Source organism: Apteryx rowi, unplaced genomic scaffold, assembly GCF_003343035.1.
Source record: "Apteryx rowi isolate R43461 unplaced genomic scaffold, aptRow1 scaffold_30, whole genome shotgun sequence".
Lineage (NCBI taxonomy): Eukaryota > Metazoa > Chordata > Aves > Apterygiformes > Apterygidae > Apteryx > Apteryx rowi.
In genome coordinates this window covers 336,925-357,571 of record NW_020449419.1, presented here as the reverse complement: position 1 = coordinate 357,571, position 20,647 = coordinate 336,925, and the positions used below count along the sequence as shown (strand labels likewise).

General features: G+C 39.9%; 1 protein-coding gene and 1 long non-coding RNA gene across 3 annotated transcripts; both read left to right on the top strand.

Annotated features, from left to right (window-relative positions):
* The first annotated feature begins 110 nt into the window (after positions 1-110).
* NRBF2 (nuclear receptor binding factor 2) lies at positions 111-15,740 on the top strand. Of its 2 annotated transcripts, XM_026069967.1 has the most exons (5): positions 111-1,139; positions 1,728-1,784; positions 11,231-11,315; positions 12,909-12,949; positions 14,114-15,740. In XM_026069967.1, the coding sequence occupies exons 1-5, from the start codon at positions 1,041-1,043 to the stop codon at positions 14,825-14,827; spliced, it is 996 nt and encodes a 331-aa protein (XP_025925752.1). In that variant the 5' UTR covers positions 111-1,040; the 3' UTR covers positions 14,828-15,740. The 2 variants fall into 2 exon arrangements, with proteins under 2 accessions (XP_025925752.1, XP_025925753.1); XM_026069968.1 differs by lacking the exon at positions 1,728-1,784 and having other exon boundaries at positions 116-1,139.
* A 150-nt stretch (positions 15,741-15,890) lies between these two features.
* Positions 15,891-20,109, top strand: LOC112968102. Its single transcript, XR_003254252.1, has 3 exons — positions 15,891-16,190; positions 17,425-17,477; positions 20,077-20,109. It is a non-coding gene; the product is annotated as an uncharacterized LOC112968102 (long non-coding RNA).
* The last annotated feature ends 538 nt before the right edge of the window (positions 20,110-20,647 follow it).

The window sequence follows — 20,647 nt, the reverse complement described above, 5'->3', positions numbered from 1 at the left end:
CGGCCCCGCGGGACCTGCCTGGGCCTGTCCGCCGCGCCTCCCCCCGCAGCCCCGCCGGGCCGAGCGGGTGTCCAGCGCCGGAGAAACGGTCCCGCTCCCTTCCCTCCCCGGGCACGGGGAGGCGGCGGCCGGGCGCGCGCCGCGTTGCAGTGTCTCTTGTGCGACGTATCACAGGAACCGAAAAAGAAAAAAACCCCAAACCCCACAAATCAGAATGATTCCTTCCCATTTGGATTACTCGGTGCCTAGTAGCAATTGGGAGAAGCGTAGAGCATGAAATAACGCGTAAGCACGCACGGTGGTGTATTTAGATAGGGGTTAAGCCTGGTCCTAGGTGCAAACGCCAAGGACATGGGAAGTTTTGGAAGGAGGCACTGGAGATCACACAGGACTTACCTATGTGAGTTTAGAGGATTATCCAGTACAGCTGTTGACTAGATGCTTTTTTGATTTGAAAGGTGAGCTGCTTTAAAGTCTTAAATCAGTAGTGACTCTGCTTAAACGAAATCCATAAGGAGCTCTGTCTGAAACACAAATTCCTAAACAATGGATCTTCACAAAGACTAACCAGATTTTAAATAGACTGAATCAGCAGGGTCCTGTCACATAGACGAGGTCCAGATGCAAGAACACTCGAACCTGAGCTACCTGGTGGGTCTGTCAAAGCTGTGTGTTGACAAATGCCATCGAGACAGGGATGGACAGAGCATTCCCTTGAAGGACCGTCTTGGGTCCAGCAGTCCAGTCAGCCAGGAACCACATAACCGGATGGCAGCTGCGGTGCTTCCAGGAACACTTTTGATCCAGAAGTGGGTTAGCCACTGCCACGCAGACCGTAGAGTTTGGTGTCATTTCAGTTTTATCGAAGCTCATCTGCTTCCGCCTGGTGTCAGCCTTGCCAACCCTTTGCCCGCTCCATATAGAGCCAGTCAGGTGTTCCTAGACTGTGCTCTCCAGTTTCCAGAAAGGCTTGTAAGAGACCATCCGTGGAGTTAGGTCTGGCAGTAGAGCAGGAACGTGGTCTGTCTAGATTGGAACTGATGATGCAGAACCACTCCAAGCGCATCCACACCATGCTGTCTCAGACTCCCTTTACACTGTATATTGGAGAGTTGAATGAAATAAGCAGCAGCAGGAAGGTAATCCTTGCAACTTGGTGACATGATGGGTTTGAACTCAAACTTGCAAGATGATGCAGGAGGGATAAACAGTAGCTATTTACAGACATTCTAGAAACTTTTTTAGAAGTAGGTCATTAGAGGAAAGGCTTAGTGTATGGACTTGTAAGGAGAGAACTGTAATTGAGGATTCACTGGTAAATGGCTGAAATTAGCAACTTTATGGCAGTGTAGATTATTACAAGTTAGCCGTGTTTCTTACTGAGACCACTTACTAAGGATTGTAGGAGTGACAAGAGTGTGACTAAAGCCTGGCTTCAGTCCTAAAAGATGATGATTTTCTGACCACAATAGGAGTGTGCAGTTACCACACCTGTCTAGCACCAGGCTAAAAATAAGATCAAGACACTTCTATGTAACAGATGATACAGGGGAAAAAAAGTTACTTTATATAACCCTATACAGAAAATCATGAAATTGCCTGTGCATATGTTCCTGTTCCATTTTCCTAGAGTGATTATATCCTAAAGCACAAAAAAAATGTTTCTGAAACTCCTGCACAGTGCAGTTACAAATCTTCTCATATGGAAAAATTCACTGTCTTTTCAGGTTGTACCAAGCACCATGAAAGACTTCAACAAGAGCTTGAATGGGCACAGTACCTTGGTTAGAACACTCCTGCATTTTTACAGATGTAAATAGGAGTAATTTACAGCAGTTTCCTCAAGCTCTTATATTCACAGTCCCTCTCTGTAATTGAGTTTGTCAGGTTTGCAACAACGTTCAGGGAAGGTGCCAATCTCTGTTATAATAGGAATGTTCATTTAAGTTGTTGATACTATTCAGTATCATTTACTTCTGTTCCCTCTCCTAAAAATCTCTTCTCTTACCTGAATCTAGTTCATGTGAATTGAAAAAGCATGAATTTCTCCACAAATGCCAAACCATTTGGGGGGGGGGGGGGAAACACACACACACCCCCTAGTAGGTGGTTCTGTATAGACTCATTTATCTGATATCCATGATTCTTGTTTTAGGTACAAGGCATTTTTCTTATTTCAGTATTTCGCTGCTTGCTAATTTTAGTGAAATTAGCATTTTTTAGCTGAGGCTTTTCATTAGAATTTGCTATAGTTCTTGSTTATTGCTCATCTTGTCCTTTGGAATTTGTTCTTTAGTTGCATGTTTGAGCATCTAATCTTACTTACTTGAAGGCATGGATACTTCACCATTTTTCTGGGAGGTAAACATAATAAAAAAAAAGTCCTTAACAATTCTGCAGTATCCTAATGCCTGTGTTCATCTATCAACATGTAGCAGACCCACTGCACCTAATCATTTATTATTGTATTAGTGGCTTTCAGTTTCAGTTATTTTTTATGTATTTGATTATTTGCTTAGCCTTCCTAATTACAGATGGCCTCCCATACCTGTTGTATTCTGCTGACATTTAATTACACTAGATTTCTGTCTTCTGAAAGATGTTTATCTCAAGATAATGTTTTATCTTTACGTATCTGGGCGTAAGTTAAGGCCTTAAACTATCAGTGATATTTGTTTTCCTTAATAATGTTCTGGTCTTCCCAATTTACTGGTTTATTTTTATAGCTGGCACTTGACAAATACTGATTTGCTTTCCAGATTTGTGTGTTATAAAAATCTGTATCTAAACAGTGTTTACCGTTTAACTGAAGTTTTAAAAGTTGACTTTCAGGTCTAATGACTTCAGTGAGAAATGTATTTATCTTTTTAGAATTAGTCCTTCAATCACACTTTTTTTCATCTTTTTAAATTATTCCTGTGCTTGTGCATGCCTTCTTTGCCATTGTTTCATACTTAAATAATTATTTTGAGTCTAACCCCTTATTTCCTTCTTTTAACCTTTCTTGGGCTTGGTGCTACAGTACTAACTGCCGATTTAATTTTTCCACTGAACTGTCTTCAAGGTATCCATTGTATACAGAAATAATTCATTTAGGAATAAATTGAAACAACTTTTCCAAACTTGTCATCATCTGAATTATTAGAGCCTGGGAAAGTGTTTTGGGGAAACTTTGATACTTGAGCATTCATTTGGGCACTTCCTTTCCCCCCATAGCATACTATATGCTTTGCAGACAAGAAACATCATCTAACCTCGAAAGAGTGGGTTAAAGCTCCGATCCTTATCCTGTTACTAATAAGGAAACCAGTTATTCAACCCTACAAATGCCATAATTAGGTTATGCCTTGGAACTTAAAACTGGTATGGACCATGTCCAGTCCCTGCAACTGCAGGCAACCACATAGTGAATATCTAGTCCAGCTGAACACTTGTTTCACACATACTCTGGTGTCATAAACTAAGACAGCTCAATGTTCTTTGACTAATCTAAGACAGTGCAAAAGCATGAAGATAAGTGTCACAAGAWGAGAGGCCCTATAAAAGATGAAATTAAAAGCTTCTCTGTGCTAGCTGCTGTATGGGTGATTCTCTCCTCTTCTCCTGCCATTTGGTTTAGGGGAAGAATTCTGATCTTGGATTCAGCAATTTTTTTAACCTTAGGTGTAGGAACAAGAGAGATCAGCTAGACACCTGTGCAGCTTTTCCATACTTGTGAAGTACAACCATGCACAGATGACCACCAGAAGCTTGGAAATAACACAGTAAAAATATAAGGCAAATAGTACAACAAACAAGTTTCCTTTTTAATCTCTTCTTGAGGTTGATACCGAGTCCAACACCCAGAACTTGATAGCTCTGTGGGTTCTACACTTTAGCATTCCTTTACTGAGTCTCTTTCCATAGGATATGTTCTAGGGAAACATACCACCTCTACCCTGCCTTCCACCTACAAAGTCATAGCAATTATTAGTATGGTTTAGAAGATAACACTCAAAGATTGGTGAATATCTATTGCCTGTAACTTTCTTGAAATGTAAGGTATCCAACTTGAAGAGCTGTTGTTTTGTTTTGATGAAAAAGTAGAAACTACAGACTGGGGTCAGGGGTGAGAAGAACACAACAAAATGTATATTACAGGAATCTCACGTAATGAATGTTTTTAATACTAATGGTGTAAAACATTGGTAGTAACTATTCCAATGCAAGCCAGCCTACTGTCTACTTTAAGAAAAGGTTTAGAAATGAGGTGAATACCATAGCTACTTGAAGGGAGAATAATGGGCAGAATAAATACGCAATATGGAAGAGGAGGGGAAAAGTTGAAAGCATCTATGAAATACTTTACCGGAGACTGAAAGATTTAGATCACTTGCACCAGTAAGTTTGAGACTTAATGCCAGCCTGTACCTCTGCTATTTTGATGGGAAAAGCAGGATCATCACGTTAATCTGTACAACAGAAATGAATCCTGTTTTAGTGTTTTCCCTGATTCCCCCCATCATCCAAATAAAGCTCACTTGGAAGCTGCTATATTTACTCTTCCAATCTGAAATCGAAAGAAAGAGACAGATGCACTCAATTCCGAACTCAAGCTAGAAGAAACAAGCTTATTAAGTAGAAGAAGTGGAAGAACCTCATTATATAGAAAGTTGTTCCTGACAGGAAGTCTTTTATACCAGGGTGGTAGAAGCCTTGGCTTGGCTTTCCATATAACAATGTAATCTATAATATGGTCATTCATTTCAGCTAAGGGAAATGTAAGGTATGAATCCATAGTGGCAGCAGTGCATCTGCCTGGATTAAGTCAATGGAAATACTGAGGTGATACATAGGACATTCAGCTGAACTGCCTGATCAGTAATAGACTCATTAGAATAGCTCAACAATGTTGTCGTTGGTCACATAACTACTATTTAAGCACAGCTCAAAACTATTCTGTTGTGTGTATAGCAATTTGCAGTAGCTCTGAATCAAGACCATAGTTAAGTAAGCTATGGGCGGTTGGCAGCAGAATTATTTCATCACCAGTATTTATGCTGTTTGAGTACCTAGCAGCAGTGTCCTCCTGCTGTGTCACGTTGGCATTACAGATAGGTGCACACATATCATTGAGACACAAAGTTCAGTTCTGAGTAAGCATGCCTTGTAGCATTTAAAGAGCAGAATGAAGCAACCTCATAGAGGTCTGATGAAGCAGTAGACTGAAGTCACAGCTGAAGCTATTCTGACTCACCTCTTTGAAATTATTGCCCCTGGGATAGTCTGTTTACTGGACTATTTGTTGTGATGATTCTGTTGTCCCTATTGAGGGGCAGATCACTTGCTGTAACAGCTTGAGCCATACAGTTTAGAACTAAGCCTACCTATAGGATCCCAAATTGATTTTGTTTATTGTCAGGGCCGTGGGACTCTTCTCATTCAGCTTATAARCTCCAGTTAGCAAGGCTTCTGTAGTACCAGCTGCAGCACTGTATATGAGGAAACACATTACTGAAACAGTTGAGAACTGTAGGTACATGAAATGGCTCTAAAAAGCAAGTTGCAGCTTTAGTGCTTTTATCATATTAAGTGGATGAAGAGAATGAGGTTGACTTGACTATGCATTGAGTAAAAGGATACCACACCTTAATGAAGTTGCAGGTGAACAGCAGCTGCAGCTATGCCTAAGTCACAATAATTTGGTTGCTTGTCTACCCATATATTTAGATTCCAATGCTATTGCTTACAAGAGAGTTGAACTTTAACATCTTTACAGTTCAATACAAATGACTAAAGGGTCTGTTAAATTGAGAATACATTCTCATGAGAGCGTCATGTGCTTATTTTGCTCTATAGTTACACAAACCTGTAATTTATAGTTGAATCATTGTTCTGTAACCTTGCTAAGTACAGGCTTTCAAAGATAGAAATTTCAGCTAACATGTGGCTAGTGGTATTGGTTGAACAGCCATAATGATTCTGCCATTTTTATAATCATTTAGTTAACTTTATCTGATTGTAACACTTTCCCCCAAACACGGGGAATATTTTTAAGGTGTCTTGCTCTTGTTAATAAAGCTACACACTTTTTTTTTTTAAGTGGCAAATATACTCCTATTTTTTTAGGGTTTTTTTACATCATTTTATTATTTTTTTACTTTTAATGTAACTACCTGTAAATACAAGCATTTTCCATGATTCTTCTGAGTTTTGTTTATCATGATCACACTACAGTTTTATAGATGGCTATAGTTTATTCTTGGACTTCTCAGGTCAAGTTTTCCTACTTGTATTCTCTCTTCATTCCATTTTCCAATGCATATGTATTCATGCACATACAAATCTTTTTCAGTTCACTGTTTCCTGGTAAGAAGGGATTTGAAAGATACTTCTATATCTGTAGAACTGACAGAGGTGGGGGGAAAGGAATGGTAACACTTCTTTTGCACCCTCTCTCACCTGCTGCTGTAAAAATCCATATGGAAGATATTCAGCACTTTTATATAATACTGAAGCTATACAGTGCCCTTCACGTTCTGACTCTTCTTTCCCTTCAAACATTCTTGGAAAAACAACCCTGTATTCACAAACMAACCAAACCCCAAAATAGATCCCTCACCTCTCAGAAAAATCCCCACATCTTTGCTTTCAGCAAGTAACAGAGCCCAGTTATTGAGTCTTTCTGACAAAAAATAACTAGAATCCACAACCTCTAGCATAAAGTAGCTGATGTTAGCAGCAAACACTGGTTGTACTTAAAGTATTTAGGGACTGTTATATTGTACAGAACTTCCTTTACAGTCAGCTTTCTGCAGGCCCCTTCATTTTTAGCAGCTAGCTTTTCCTGACTTCATTAGTAAGTAAACCACTGTAATCTGCTTCATAATCATATTAAAAAATATATCAGTTTCTAGAGAGCCCTCTACAATTAACAAAGAGGACAGCAAGCTTAAGATCTTATGCAAGGCTTTGTCCAGTGAAGAGCTGTTCCCATTAGGGGAACAAAGGAAACCAAACATACACCAGACTGTCTCAAACACAAGAGGACTGTTGCAAATTACTGCTCTTAGGAGAGGGTGGTAGATTTACTGTATTTGAAAATGAATAGTTAATACATCCACATCTTTAAAATATTGTAGGATTGGGGAGGGTTTTTTTTCTGTTAGTCTCCTTCTATAATAGCTAGGAATCAACTGAAATCATATGGGAAAAGCAGCCTTTTTTCAACCTAAGATAGGATCATGTGGTGGTAATCCTTTAAGTTGTAGTACTTCATCTTCTCCAGAAAGAAAACTAGCATAGCTTTTTTTATAGTTTGAGGAAGCAGTAAGAAATGTGACAAGTGGGCCTTGTGGCTTCCCTTCACATGGCCTGCAGGCACATGATCGTCTTGTTTATATTGCATCAAAATAAGCTGGGTGTTAATTTTTGACCTGTTAAAGAAAGCTCTAGGCAAAGAGGATATTTACATTGCTGCTTTAGATTGCTGTTCAATTGATTTTTGATTCTCTTGCTCAAAGATTACATGGGCAACCAGTTTCAGTTAGTTGGGTAGAGAATCAAGTAGAATCATTCCTCTGGAATATCAGTACCAATTTAAAATAAGGGTATCATCCCTTAACATTCTAGCTAGTTAGAAAGTTGGAGGGAAACTGTTTAGCTTACCTGCTTCTCTAGTTCATCCAGAGTGGTTCAAGTGATGCAGTAAGATATGCATGAGCCCATTGAGAACCAAATATGCTAGAGGAACTTCAGGAAGCTTCTTACCTTGGTCATCCTTCACTCACACCTGCTTCATCTTATGAGAGTCAAGTTGTTACACCTGTCAGTTTACCTGCTGGGAGTTCCTGCTTGTCTGGATTGGGAGGGACATCTGAAAGCAGTTGCCGAACTACTTCCCCCCCCTCCATTTCCTTAGCTTGTTAATAAATTATAATTATTCTTACAACACATCCTACAGAGATTTCCAACAATGAAACTGAGAGAGGAAGGAGAAATCAGATATATGGACCAACTGCAGTTATGCAGCAGCTGTTTCTGTAATCATCACAGCAGCAAAACCAAAGTCAAAGCAGTCCTACTTGAATCTGTTAGGAACCAGCATAGCAGCTCCAGAATTGTTGTTGTAACCACCTTCTTTTAGCATGACATCAGTCCAGGAATAAACTTGAAAGCCACTTTTTCACTTTGTGATAGCACTAATTCTTCTGTTGCCAGTTTTTATAGTGGGATACAATCCACTCTGAGTTGAGAATAGATTTTCTAACAATGGTTTGGATGCTGTGTGTGCCTAAATGTAACAGAGTGCTAAGAATACACCCRCTGACTAGATAAGATGTAGAAGTTTATCTGTGATACGTGGCGTATTAAGCATCCAAGTACTTCTGTTACAGATTCATCACTTGCTGCTAGGAAACAGCACCACAATTTTCCTCAAACTGCTGGTGATGAATATTCTACCATGAAAATGGGAGAAATTCCTTGGTCTTTGCACAATCAACTAATTGGAACAACCACTTGCAGGGTGGAATAAATGAGTAAATATGTCCTTGTCAAGCTGGCAGGAAAATGTACAAAATGAGGAATTTTCCCCTTATGATTAATGGCAAAACACCAACTTTCTCAAATAAAGCTGTGCTGAAACACTGCTGTTTTTCTCTGCTGCTGTTCCTGTTGTTTCCACTGGTGAAGTCTGCTGCTCTGCATCAGAATAGGCCTGACATCTATGTATTTTAACATAATAGCAAGAAAGGAATTTTGTCCTTATAATCAAAGAATCCTAATTTTTCTTTTTGTTAGCATCTCTGGGTTGTTGTTTTCCTGTTTGTTTATTTGTGGTCTAGCCCAGCTGCTTCAGACTCCCTTCAACTTCACTGGGAGTTAATTGAGGATGGAAATAATTTAATTGCTCAATCAAATAACAACTGATAGGCTGTCCTCAAATGTTCTGCATATGCTTAAGTGATTCGAATAAGACTATGCTCCAACAGTTTAAAACATATGAAAAACAACCTTTGAAAATAACCAGTTTCAAATTCTTATATGTAGAAACTAATAAATGGAACCAAGCCTCTGGCTCGCTGAATTGCTTTATTAGATCTTCTGTCTCCAGATACTCTGTTTCTTCTTTCACATTCCCTGATTTCTTAGACCCGCCTGTGCAGCTTGCAGAAGAAGATACAAATTTATTGAAAAATTGTTTTGCAAGGAACTAGCTCAGGTGTTTTTATGTCCATGACATAGCTTAAYTTTTAAATGGATGAGCTGCCATGAATAACTGAGGAATTGGCTCTATAAGAGTTGATACTCATTTGTTCATGCTCATGGGAAATAAATTCATCTTTCTGGCATATGTCATTTGTAGCAGTCCATAGAAAGAGGCCATAAAATAGATGATTTTCCAATAGTAAGCCACTTCCTCTGCTGAAATTATTTAACCTCAGGGCAGAAGAAATAGGGAATGTTAACAGTGCTGTGAGGATAAACATCACTGAAGTATTTGTTCTGAAGAATCAAGGAGATGTGTTTTAGAACACTCATTATTAACATATTAAAATCAGTTTTAGAAAAGCCAAATGCCTAAATCCAGTGATGTAACTGCTAGGGATTGCTTAAGAACAAATGCTGCCCAAAGAGTGTTTTCTGAAGAAACCATACTCTTCTGCATTAAAAATTCTCCACTTGTTCTTGTATCAAATCCCAATCTATTTCCCCATTTGTGGTGTCAGAGCTACTAAAATTCTAGCAGAAAATTGAATTTACTGCGATACTGTAGATATTATGTCAATTTGGAGGTAAATGATGACAAAGAAACTGATCTGAATTTTGAAACTTTCTTTTTAATGGATGTTAGTGCAAGTATCCTATCAGTCCTGATAGAAGTGTGTTACAGTATTTTTTTTATATGTTTTTGATGCTTCTGCCAAGATTGGGGGAGACAGAGGGAAAAGTGTAATTCCATAAATAAGGCCTGCATGGAGCCAGTCATTCTAACATCTTAGGATATGGACAAATGGTCTCATTTTTATGTAGATCCTGGAATATGCTTAAGGGGAGTCAGTGAATCTTGTATTAACCAAACATCTGAAACCTGATACATTATGCCTTTATTTGGGTGAAGGGAAGGAACAGAATATTTGTATGGGTCAGAGCCAGAGATACAGATACAGATTTCAGGCTTTCAGCTCCTATTTTCCCTAAAAGTTAAGCCAGTGTGGGTCCAGCATAGGGAAGCAGTAATTTTTAAAAACAAAGAAACAAGCAAAAACTTCTTCCAGTGTCATAAGTGTCCTGTATTGTTTTGCAGAGCCGGTGCTTGGCTCTTGTTGTCTGTTTACTTCAAATTCAACATGCAGTAAAGCAACCTTGGATAGTGTGTGTTACTGACAGTCTTGCCACTTAGTAGTTAAAGTCACTCATATTGCACAGCTTGTCTTGGAGGAGGGACCATAAAATTCATATCTTGTAGTAATGATGAAGAGACTTGCATTCATGAACAGTGCAGCCGTGGTTATGCAATCCTGTTCCTAACTGAGCATATGCAAACACTGGTTACTTGCATCAGTTGCTTGCTTTCAGCAACATCTTTAGTCTACCCTAGTGGTTTATATTAGTGGCTTACAAATGCTAGTATAGCCTTAACTGTTGTACAGCAGTAATATGGCTTTGATACTTTTAACTATGGATTTGCTTATTGCATTAAAATTGATGTATTCTGTGAACAAAAAAAACCAAGGTCTTTTCCAATTTCTTCATGCAAGAGGAAAGCCACCTGGGCATGGGGCAGCAGGAATGTCAGACTAGCTATAAGCTGCAACATTGCTTTTCATTTTCCAGCTACACAGTTTGAATATCTTGCATTCTGCCAGGTAAACTGGTCCTAAATACTTAAAGCTTCTCTTAGCTTCTGTGGGCTATTGATCTTCTTACACAAATGCCTATAAAGGCAAAGATGTACTTGCTGAGGAAGAGCTTCAAACGGATTTCATTGTGCTGCACACACTATCTTTGCTGCATTAGCAAACTTCATTTCTTACCCGTACAATACAAGTTCTTGTAAGATGAATATTAAAGGCAGTATTCAAAAAGAAATTAAAATCTCTGAAAGGACTGAGAGATCTGAGCCTAAAAGCCTGAGAACTGAAATCAGTGCATGATGCTTAGATGTGCCAATAACTTTTACCTTTAGAACAGGAGAAACTATTTGTGGATTAACCCTCATTGATGTAATGCTCTTTTTTATTTTAAGGCTCATCAGCAGAGCAGAAAAGCAGACCGTTTGTTGGCAGCAGGAAAATATGAAGAAGCAATTTCTTGTCACAAAAAAGCTGCTGGTGAGTCGGAATTTCTTATGTTCCAGCTTTTCAAATCAGTTTCTAGATTCACCTACTTCATGTAAATAAAATATCTAGTAACTTGCAGATTATTATTTTTATTCTTAAAATGTGAATTTATTTTTCAGTCCACATCAAGGTCCCATTTGGAAACGTGTTCTCTAATATAAGCAGCTGCAGCCAGAAATTTCCAAAGTTGAATTTTGGGGATAGTTATCATTGGCAGTTCTTGACTTAAGATRAAGCCAACACCTTGTGTTATACATAGACTGCAGATGGGAAGCTGGTTTCACTTCACTTTACACTTCATCTTTTCTTTATTTCTTTCATAGCTTTAGTAACTTACTTTCTCTGTTGATGCAGGAAACACTTAGACACAAACTTTTTTTTTTAAACAAAAGACTTTAGTTTATTTTCTCCCATTTTCTAATGTCTCAATCAAGAAAGCTTGATTGAGGCTGTTAAAGGGCAGTGAGCTCAGCTCCTCTAGAAATCAAGCAAAACAGTAGATTACACTGGAGGCCTTGGCATTGCAGTTGACAGGCCTCTCTTAAGTGAGGTTTTGTTCATCTACCTGTCCATTTAACTAGTCACGCTTAATTATTTGTGTTGGAGTCCATCAACTAGCTGACAAAGTGCAGCAACCACTTGGCAGAAGAAGAAAGAGGAGGTCTTAATTGGTGCAAGTAGGACATTTCCAGTGACAGGGCTTGTATGGAGACAAAATAAGTGGTTACTCCAAAAATTGTTACCTAGATACCAGGCATTCTTGCTTTCCATTCATAAGTACTAAAAAAACCCATAGAGTGAGAAACTGATAATTTTTTTGATATTTATGAATATTCAGAGCAATGAGGGATGGCACTTGAGTTCTAACATGCAGACTTGTCTTTTTCATTCCTTCATGTCACATACTAAGACAAAACCCCCAAATACATTGAATATTTCTTGTTTTTCTTCAGCTGATGATTCTGCACCATTATCTTACCTCCTTCTGAATTTGATAAGAATTTATTATCCCTCATTTGTCATTTTCAGCACTAGCAAGATATGCACAAAGACTCAAGTGCTGCTCTGAGCACCTTTTCTGGTTTGGAGGGGAAGTTGATGAAAAGGTGGGGAACTATGGACTGTAGTTCTTCATCAAGAACATAACTAAAAAGCATTGCTTCATAATTTTGGCATATAATGAGAGAGGATTTTACTTACATGCATTTTAAGGAAAAATGTTGCATCTTGGTCCTGACTTGTGTTGTTTCCCCTCATGGGGAAGTTGTTCTTCCTGGCATGTTCTGGAAATGGCTGCCATGATACTAGGCTGGTGTCCTCCTGTGAAGAACAAATTGGAACAACCTGAGCTGACAAGATGCAATGGCAAGGGTGTAGCGTTTTTAGATAATCTTATGGTAACTTTTGCAGACTCTTGAAAAACAGTTTCCAGTCACTGTAAACTGGTGAATGCTTTGGCTCTCTACTGCTTCTTTTATGTAGGGCTTTGGAATGTGTAAGGTCTGAAGTGTTTTCTTAGCTTTTAAGGAAATATTCAGGTTTTGTAACCCTGCCCTAAGTGTTTTTCAATTTTCTCTTCCGCAGCCTACCTTACAGAAGCCATGAAACTGACCCAGTCAGAGCAGGTGAGAGCCAAGTGCAGCGGACTCCAGAATCAGCCATAGCTCTGTTGTGTGCCTGTGTATTATATTGTGCTCTGACTGATCATACCCCTCCTACGTTAACCTCTGCATTGTTTTCCGAGACCCACAGCAACTGCACCAGGAGTTTTCGAAGTGCAGAGACGCTCTTCTTCCTTGAGAGTTTTGCCAGCTTTACATGGAGTGGGGACACGAGAATTACTAACCCATCCAGGGGATTCCCAGATAAAGTTTCTAGTCTGTAAGGCCAGCCTTCAAGTAGGTGATAACTAGGAAACTAGTTCTCACTTTTGCTGTTAGGCACTTAAGCTGTTCTGCTGAGACACAATAGCTGGGCATCTCATATACAGTGTTTAATTTTGGTTTCATTTATCCTGAGTGGGGGATCTCCAGGACAACAGCCCTATACCTTCCTCATTCGTTGCACAAATCTGTCTATGGATGCAGTAGTGTAGTCTGCTCAGCACTTCTATAGCAGCAGGCTTTGAGTTCAGCCAATATTAAAACAGTCCCTGGAGATCTGGYATCTGTCTTTCCTCCCAAGGACCATTCTGATAGAAAAATGGTAACCTCTTTCCCAGGTGGTTCCTGCGAGTTATTAAACGCCCCCCCTTCCTTAAAATATGGCTGAATCATTTTGGACCATATCAGGCCTTGGGACACTTTTCTGCTTAGTGTTGGTGTTACTAATATGTTAAAACCTAGAAGTTCTATGCATACATCATCATAGAAGCATACAAATAGTTTGTATTATTTGGCTATAGATAAAAGTGTGGCTGTACATTCCAAGCAGATATCTTGCTTCCTGGTGTTGCTCACACATCAGTTAAACTCTTAGTGTCTCTGCTCAAAGGTGTTACCGTAGCCTGAGTTAGTGACTTAAACCCAAGAAACAGATGTTAACTCAGTCCTTAATAATACCCCTAGTTATGATAAATTTGGGTGACATATCTGAATCTGTTTTGTTGTACAAGCAGGGAGAACTTCTGGTTGGATTTAGTACCTGAATAACAAAAGGCTCCTCCCCTCCCTGGGGCATGTTGTGATGCTGGTTCTGTAAACATTTACATGAATGGAACTTTACCTGCATGAATATTCAGGTAGGATTAGGTACCACCTGTTAATTTGTTTAATCTTGTTCTTACACAGGCGCAGCTATCACTGGAATTACAAAGGGATAGTCACATGAAACAGTTACTGCTCATCCAGGAGAGGTGGAAAAGGGCAAAGAGAGAGGAAAAGATGAAAGCCCAGCAGCATGCTGACAAGGACATAGCTGCACATCTTCAGACTTCTTGTAAGCCATCTGCTGAAGAATCTGATGATCAACATGTATTGGTTCCTATTACTCAGAAATACAGCCCCTCTGCAGAGAAACATCTACAGGATATTCAGGGTGTCTTTGACAGGGACCCAGATACACTATTATTTCTGCTTCAGAAAAAAAAGGAGCCATTGGAAGCATGTATTGGGAGTAAAGCTCCAAAAGATGACAAAACAATAATAGAAGAGCAGGCAACCAAAATTGCAGATTTGAAACGGCATATAGAATTTCTTGTAGCTGAAAATGAGAGATTAAAGAGAGAGAATAAGCAGTTAAAAGCAGAGAGAGCTAGACTCCAAAAATCTCCAGTAGAGAAGGAGCTGGATGTAGATGCTGACTTTGTAGAGAAGTCAGAGTTGTGGGGTCTGCAGCAACATTCAGAAACTGCTTCAGCTGCAAGTTGGCAGAAGTTTGCAACAACTGCTGGGAAGGCAAAGGACATTCCCATACCCAACCTTCCTCCCCTGGACATCCCATCCCCTGAACTCCCTCTGCTGGAACTTTCTGAAGATATACTGAAAGGATTGATGAATAGTTAAAAACCATGAAAAGTGCTCAATGTAGTTATCCAAACTGAGAAAAGGGAAAACCACCAGGACAATGATGATCTGAGGGCAGAAACATCTAACACAATCCTACTGTTGGAGAAAAGGCATTAAAGCAACTTTGTTACTGTGAAATACACATCATATCTGATCTACTTCATAAAATGTAAAGGTACCATAATCGGTATAAGATGACAAGCTCTTTGGTCTTTCTCCCAATGTTTCAAACCAAATGACTGCCTGGAGAATGTTTCAAGTAACACAATCCTTCAGGGTTTTAAAGTATGCTATATGTAATAGTTATCTATAATGCCATAAATGATGGTGCAGAACTTAACTGTTATGGTTGCCAGTTGGCTGCCACTTCATATTGAAAAATGCTTTCTAGCATGAATTTAAACTGTGCATTTCATTATGCATAACTCTGTTAATTCAGATACGGTGCAATTTATACACCTCCTAGATGGATTAATGTGCCACGCTCTATACTCCTGACCRTGCTAACCTCAAGTCAGGAGAGATACAAGTTTTCATTCTATGAAGGAACCAACTTATTAGTTCTGTTGACGAGGTTTTTTTGGGGGGGGGGGGTTCTCTGTTTACATAACTAATCAGGGTGCATTGAATCTAGCTATTGGTTTCTGTATAAAGTGACATGGTTTAAAAAAAAATCTATACTTAAGGAAAAATACCCTTTTTGTTTTCAGTGATGCATGAATGGAAGTAATTCTAGCTGGCAGTATTTGATTGAAAAAAAATTGTTTACAGCATAACCTGATTCAAAAAGGATATGAAAATAAAAACCAAGGTGTTTTGACACTAAACATAAGTGTGTAAAATCTCTATAAATGTTGCAGAGTATAAAAAATAAATTAAGCTTTCTACTAACCGTGTTAGTAAACAGGTACCACTGAACTTCTGTGTGTTCATCCTTCAGCAAATACTGGAAAGCTGGGTTGAATTCACAGGGCTTTGCTTATACATGAAATGATTTTGCTAACAGCTTGCTTCTAACACTTACAGAGAGGTGAAGAACAGAGGAGACAGCATGGTGCGTTTACGACAGTCTGCCCTCAGCTGAATGCATCCCACTGGGGGAGATGTGCACACGCGCTCCGTATTTCGGTTTCTGAGGAGGGCGATCAGCCCTCCTGCGCGCTCGGCCCCGTTCAGGGCCGCTCGGCCAATGCCCTGCCTGAGAGGCACTCCAGTGTTGCCGGAACYAGGCTTTCCTTCAGTCTGTGTGGGGTTGCAACACCCTGTGGAGACATTAGCTAGCTTTTGATGTTACTGATTCATGAAAATTGTGAATTCTTGTAAACTTTGCCAGTCTAACTTATTCTTGTATTGTTACAAGGTAAGTTTGCTTTTTTAGGGTGCATTTTTCTTCCAGAGTACACTAGAAGAACAAGAACACCTTACTGCTGTGCAACTTCTCCCCTTACCTTTGTATACCTGGTCTGTCCCCTGTGCTTGCTGGAAAGGGATGAGGGATTGAAGGCAAGAAAAAGTCTGCGGAAATGAAACCARGACAAGTATTGGAGGACCTCCTTCATGCTGAATTGTTGCAGGAAACTAATCTTTCTGGAGGAAAAAAAGTTATTTTTCTGTTGGAGTAGTTTAGCACATGACCACACAGGACAGCTGTGATGACCTAATCTAGTCCAAGTCGGTCTCAGTTTGCTATTCTCACATAAGGGCAAGTTATTTTGTCCACTATTATCTGCCTAGCTGGCTTTTACAGATAATAAGCCAGTAGAGTGTAATATTTCTATTCATACAAGTAAAGCGGAGAAAACAGGATGTGCTCGCGAGAAGGAAATAAACTTATTTAAGCATCTATCTCATTTCACTGCCAGGGATGTTAGTACAGTGCTGTTAGATATAGACAGCCATTTCAGCTGTCTCTACAAACAGTAGCTACAGAAGTTACATTCTCCTGGCACATTAAAGGAAGCAATTTTTAGCCTGGCTACCTCTGCTGAAGAATCAGGATTCTTCACAGAGGGTAGGGGGATTACAAGCTGTACCTTCTGTTTTTTAGACTAAGCTATTTGTCCCTTAATAGTTGCCTCAGCAAAATACCAGCTCCAAAAGAAGCTGCTTCTGTGTAGGAGGATGTCCATGCAGGGACAAACTCCACGCTGCTACTTTTGAGAATGGTCTTAAAGCTTTTCTCTCTCCTGCAATTGAAATGTTTGTTTACTCTGTTCTTGCAGTCTGCCTACTAAATACATTACTGCTGCTAAAATCAAAGTTAAGGGGACATGGCTTAGGACTGAGAGTGGCAGATAGTTCTGTTTCCATTCCCATGAGTGATGCAGCACGGAAAGTGGATGCAATGTTCTCTTTTATAGGATGGGAGTTCCTAGGCTGAAGTATAAGCACTGCTATGAGCCACTTCAAAGTGATGCGGAAAGCTGAGTATTTCTGTAATACCCAGTCCATCCTAGACCTAGGCCTGGTGATACTAGTAAAAAGTCAGATCTAATCTGYCTGATCGAAGTTGTTCATTAGGCCATGACTAACACGCATGCTCCTGCCGAAGGGAGGGCCYTAACGCTGCTCGTCTCTTCTCCCTTCCCTTGCAGGGCATGGTCAGCCAGCCGCCAAGCCTACAGAGAAAAAGACGTTACAGGAGCAGGTGGGATCATCACCCCTTTTGGCAGCAGCACAGGATATTTGTAAAACAACATCCTACAGCTGAGAGTCCCTGTAACGTTGAATAATTATATTTGCTTATAAAGTGCTTTAAATTCCAGGGCAAAGGTTATGTGTATGAAATAAGATGAAGTATTTTAATTTTATCAAGAAGCTCTTTGATCTGTATTTAGAACTAAGCAATCRCAGTTGATGTAAAGAATGAATGACAAAAATTGTCCTAGAAAATATTCACCAGTAGAAGACAAGTTATATATACACGTCTAAGAAAACACTTTCCCAAGGTCTGTCAGTAATTAGTTTATGCCCTAATAATTTCAAACTGTTTTAAATGACTCTTGCCTTTTAGCTTGAGTTCTTGCATCATGAAACGATAAAAAGAAGCACCTGATTTATCTTCCCTACGCCTCTGGATTGGTTTGCATTATTGTTTACACACCTCTTCCACACTTCTGTCCTCCCATGGATAGCTTTTTTTTYYCCCCCCCTTCCTCATTTTCCCTTTTTTTCTACCACTTCCTCCACAAGATGGAGTTACTAGACTTGTACTTAGAGGACCAACCATTAAGTTGCAGAAGGACAGTAAGTATGTTCTCTCTTGCTAACATATACTTGCTTTTTGATGCTGCTCCAGGCTGAATTTTTGTAAGCCTGGAACAGCCCAGATGGAGTTGACCACTTTTTGGAGCGTTTCTTTGCCATAGCCTGCCATCTGGTGGATATCTAGCATCTTGCTTGGTTCGTATTAAAACATAGAGCCCCTGTTTGCTGATACGGAACATTGTCTTCCTTTTCCTTACTATCACCATTTTAGCAGGCTTATTCTTAAAGTCTTTCAAGAATAAAGAAAAGATGTAGTATGTGAATATTATACATAGTGTAAGCAATTTAGTCATTTATCTCTGTGCATGAACTATAGCAGCAACAACAATGTGATAAGTTATATGTGGCATACGGTGTGTAATGCAAAGCCTATCACAGTAAGTGGAGAGACTCCCACAGGCTTTGAATCTGATCTGTATTGTTTTATACTGGACATAACTCAAAATTTCTGTGGCTGATTATTTCAAAGCGTCTCACCAAGAACCAATTTTAAACATGTGTCCAGACACTGACTTCTATTCATAGACTTTGCTTTACCACAGAAACCACTGTTGTCTTGGAACACAGAAATATTATCCCTGTTGAATATAGCCAACATATGTTTTGCAAAAAGAAATGTAATTACACAGTCTCTGACTATATCCCCACAGAAGGGGAAACCAGAGAGAGGCAGCTGGGAAGCAACGTGGAATCTCTTGAGAATAAAATCTGCAGACTACACCACCAGTTGCTACTTACAATGACAGCTAAAACCAAAGTACAGAAGTGTGGGGTTTTACGTTTTGGTTTTATATAAAAGGAAAAGAGGATCTTGTGACCTCTTCCTCTGAGAGCATTTCAATTTTCAGGAACTCTTTGGCCTTGAATTCCTTCCTACTCTCATGTCAACAGCAGCTCTTTTGCCATCTGCAATTCCCATTGACCTACTTTCAGGGATGGGGACTACCGTATCAGAAATCCGTGTCCCATTTGGCTAATGTAGAAAATGATGACTCTGGTGGCAGTCATGCATATACAACAACTCTGCCACTCACAGCTAAATGCAGGTTTATTCTCACATTTATCCCTCCCTGTTCTAAGAGAACATATTGAGGAAGGATAGTTCATTGAATAAATTAAAGCAGGCTAGAAAAATAGATGGAAAAAAGGCAAGAAAATTCACAATAGCTGTTAAAATCCCTTATTGAACAAGACTAAAAATATGGAAGAAAACAAAAAGTCCATCTAGTAGAACTACCCAAAAGTAATCAGAATGGTATTGGTGGCTGCTACAAATCAGTTTCAGGCTGGACAATACTTGCCAGACTTTCTGCCTGAATACGTGGCACATGAAGTTCAACTGTATAAAAAKGAATTCATTGCTCCCTAAAGACTGGGAGCTATGGCTATCTTTTCTCCCACCTCCTTTCTCACCTCACGTTTATTTTACAATCTAGAATTAACCTAAACTTACCCAGGCTTTCTGTCTTGTAATCATTTGAAATGTTCCCTCAGGCCCATTTGCTGCAGGAGTTAAGATATTATTGAGATCAAACAATATAAAATCCTTAGAGCTGTAAAAATACAGGATTTCCTGCCTCAGAGCTACTAAAATCTACTCTTTAATTCCACTAAGGAAGCACAGAGCTACAATAAAAACACATGTCCTGGGACTGGAAGAAGAAACAGGCATCTATGTCAAGAATATATTGTATTAGAATGGTTGGAAGGTACCAGGAATGTTCACTTTGAAACATAACAGTAAAAATCTTCCTCTCCATCATTGCAGTTTTAGAAAGGTCCAAGTTTAAAATGCAACTGCCTGTGTGCAACACATCAGGTGAAACATGTCTTTAATTTGCTCTGAGACAACATTTTCCTACTAGCTATATTTAGATTCTAACTTCCTCTTCAAAACCTGCTAAAACAAATGAAAAAAAGTACAGAATTAGTTTGTGTGTGCTTCTAACACTACAAATCATTTATTGCCCCTTGCTCAGAGTTTCCTCGGTCGCCCTGCTGAGGTGGAATGAAAGGGATTCGGCCATGGATGCCGCATCAGAGGAGCCCCCTCGGCGCTGCGTGCTCCCCTGCCCTGCCCTGCCCTGCCCGGGGCACTTATCATGAGAACAGAAAAGGGAGGAAAGGAAAAGTGGCAGTCCCGCTGACAAAGAGTAAGTCAAGCGGTGGAAAGCAGGAGCACAGTGGAGAGCTGGTGTTGTTCTCTGATGAGAGGCAGAATTTGGGGGGAGCATGGGAGTGTGGGGCAAAGGCCGAGTCCGGGAGTCACAACGGGGAGAGGCAGCCCCTCCAGCACAGGCTTGGGGGAGAGCACGAGTAACAGCAAGGTCTGAAGCCCATAGGGGAAAGCAGCAAAACGTGGTGATGATGGGCCGCGGAAGGAGGAACGAAGAGCAACTCCCAGTTCTGGGCAAGGGGCAGGGTGGATTGTCTGCTGCAAGAGCAGCGGAGGGGTTGACGGGATGTCAAGGGAGAGGGTACGAACAAAATACCACCTACCGGAAAGGTCAGAGTGCGTGAGAACGTAGTACTGATCAGATGGAGGAGGTT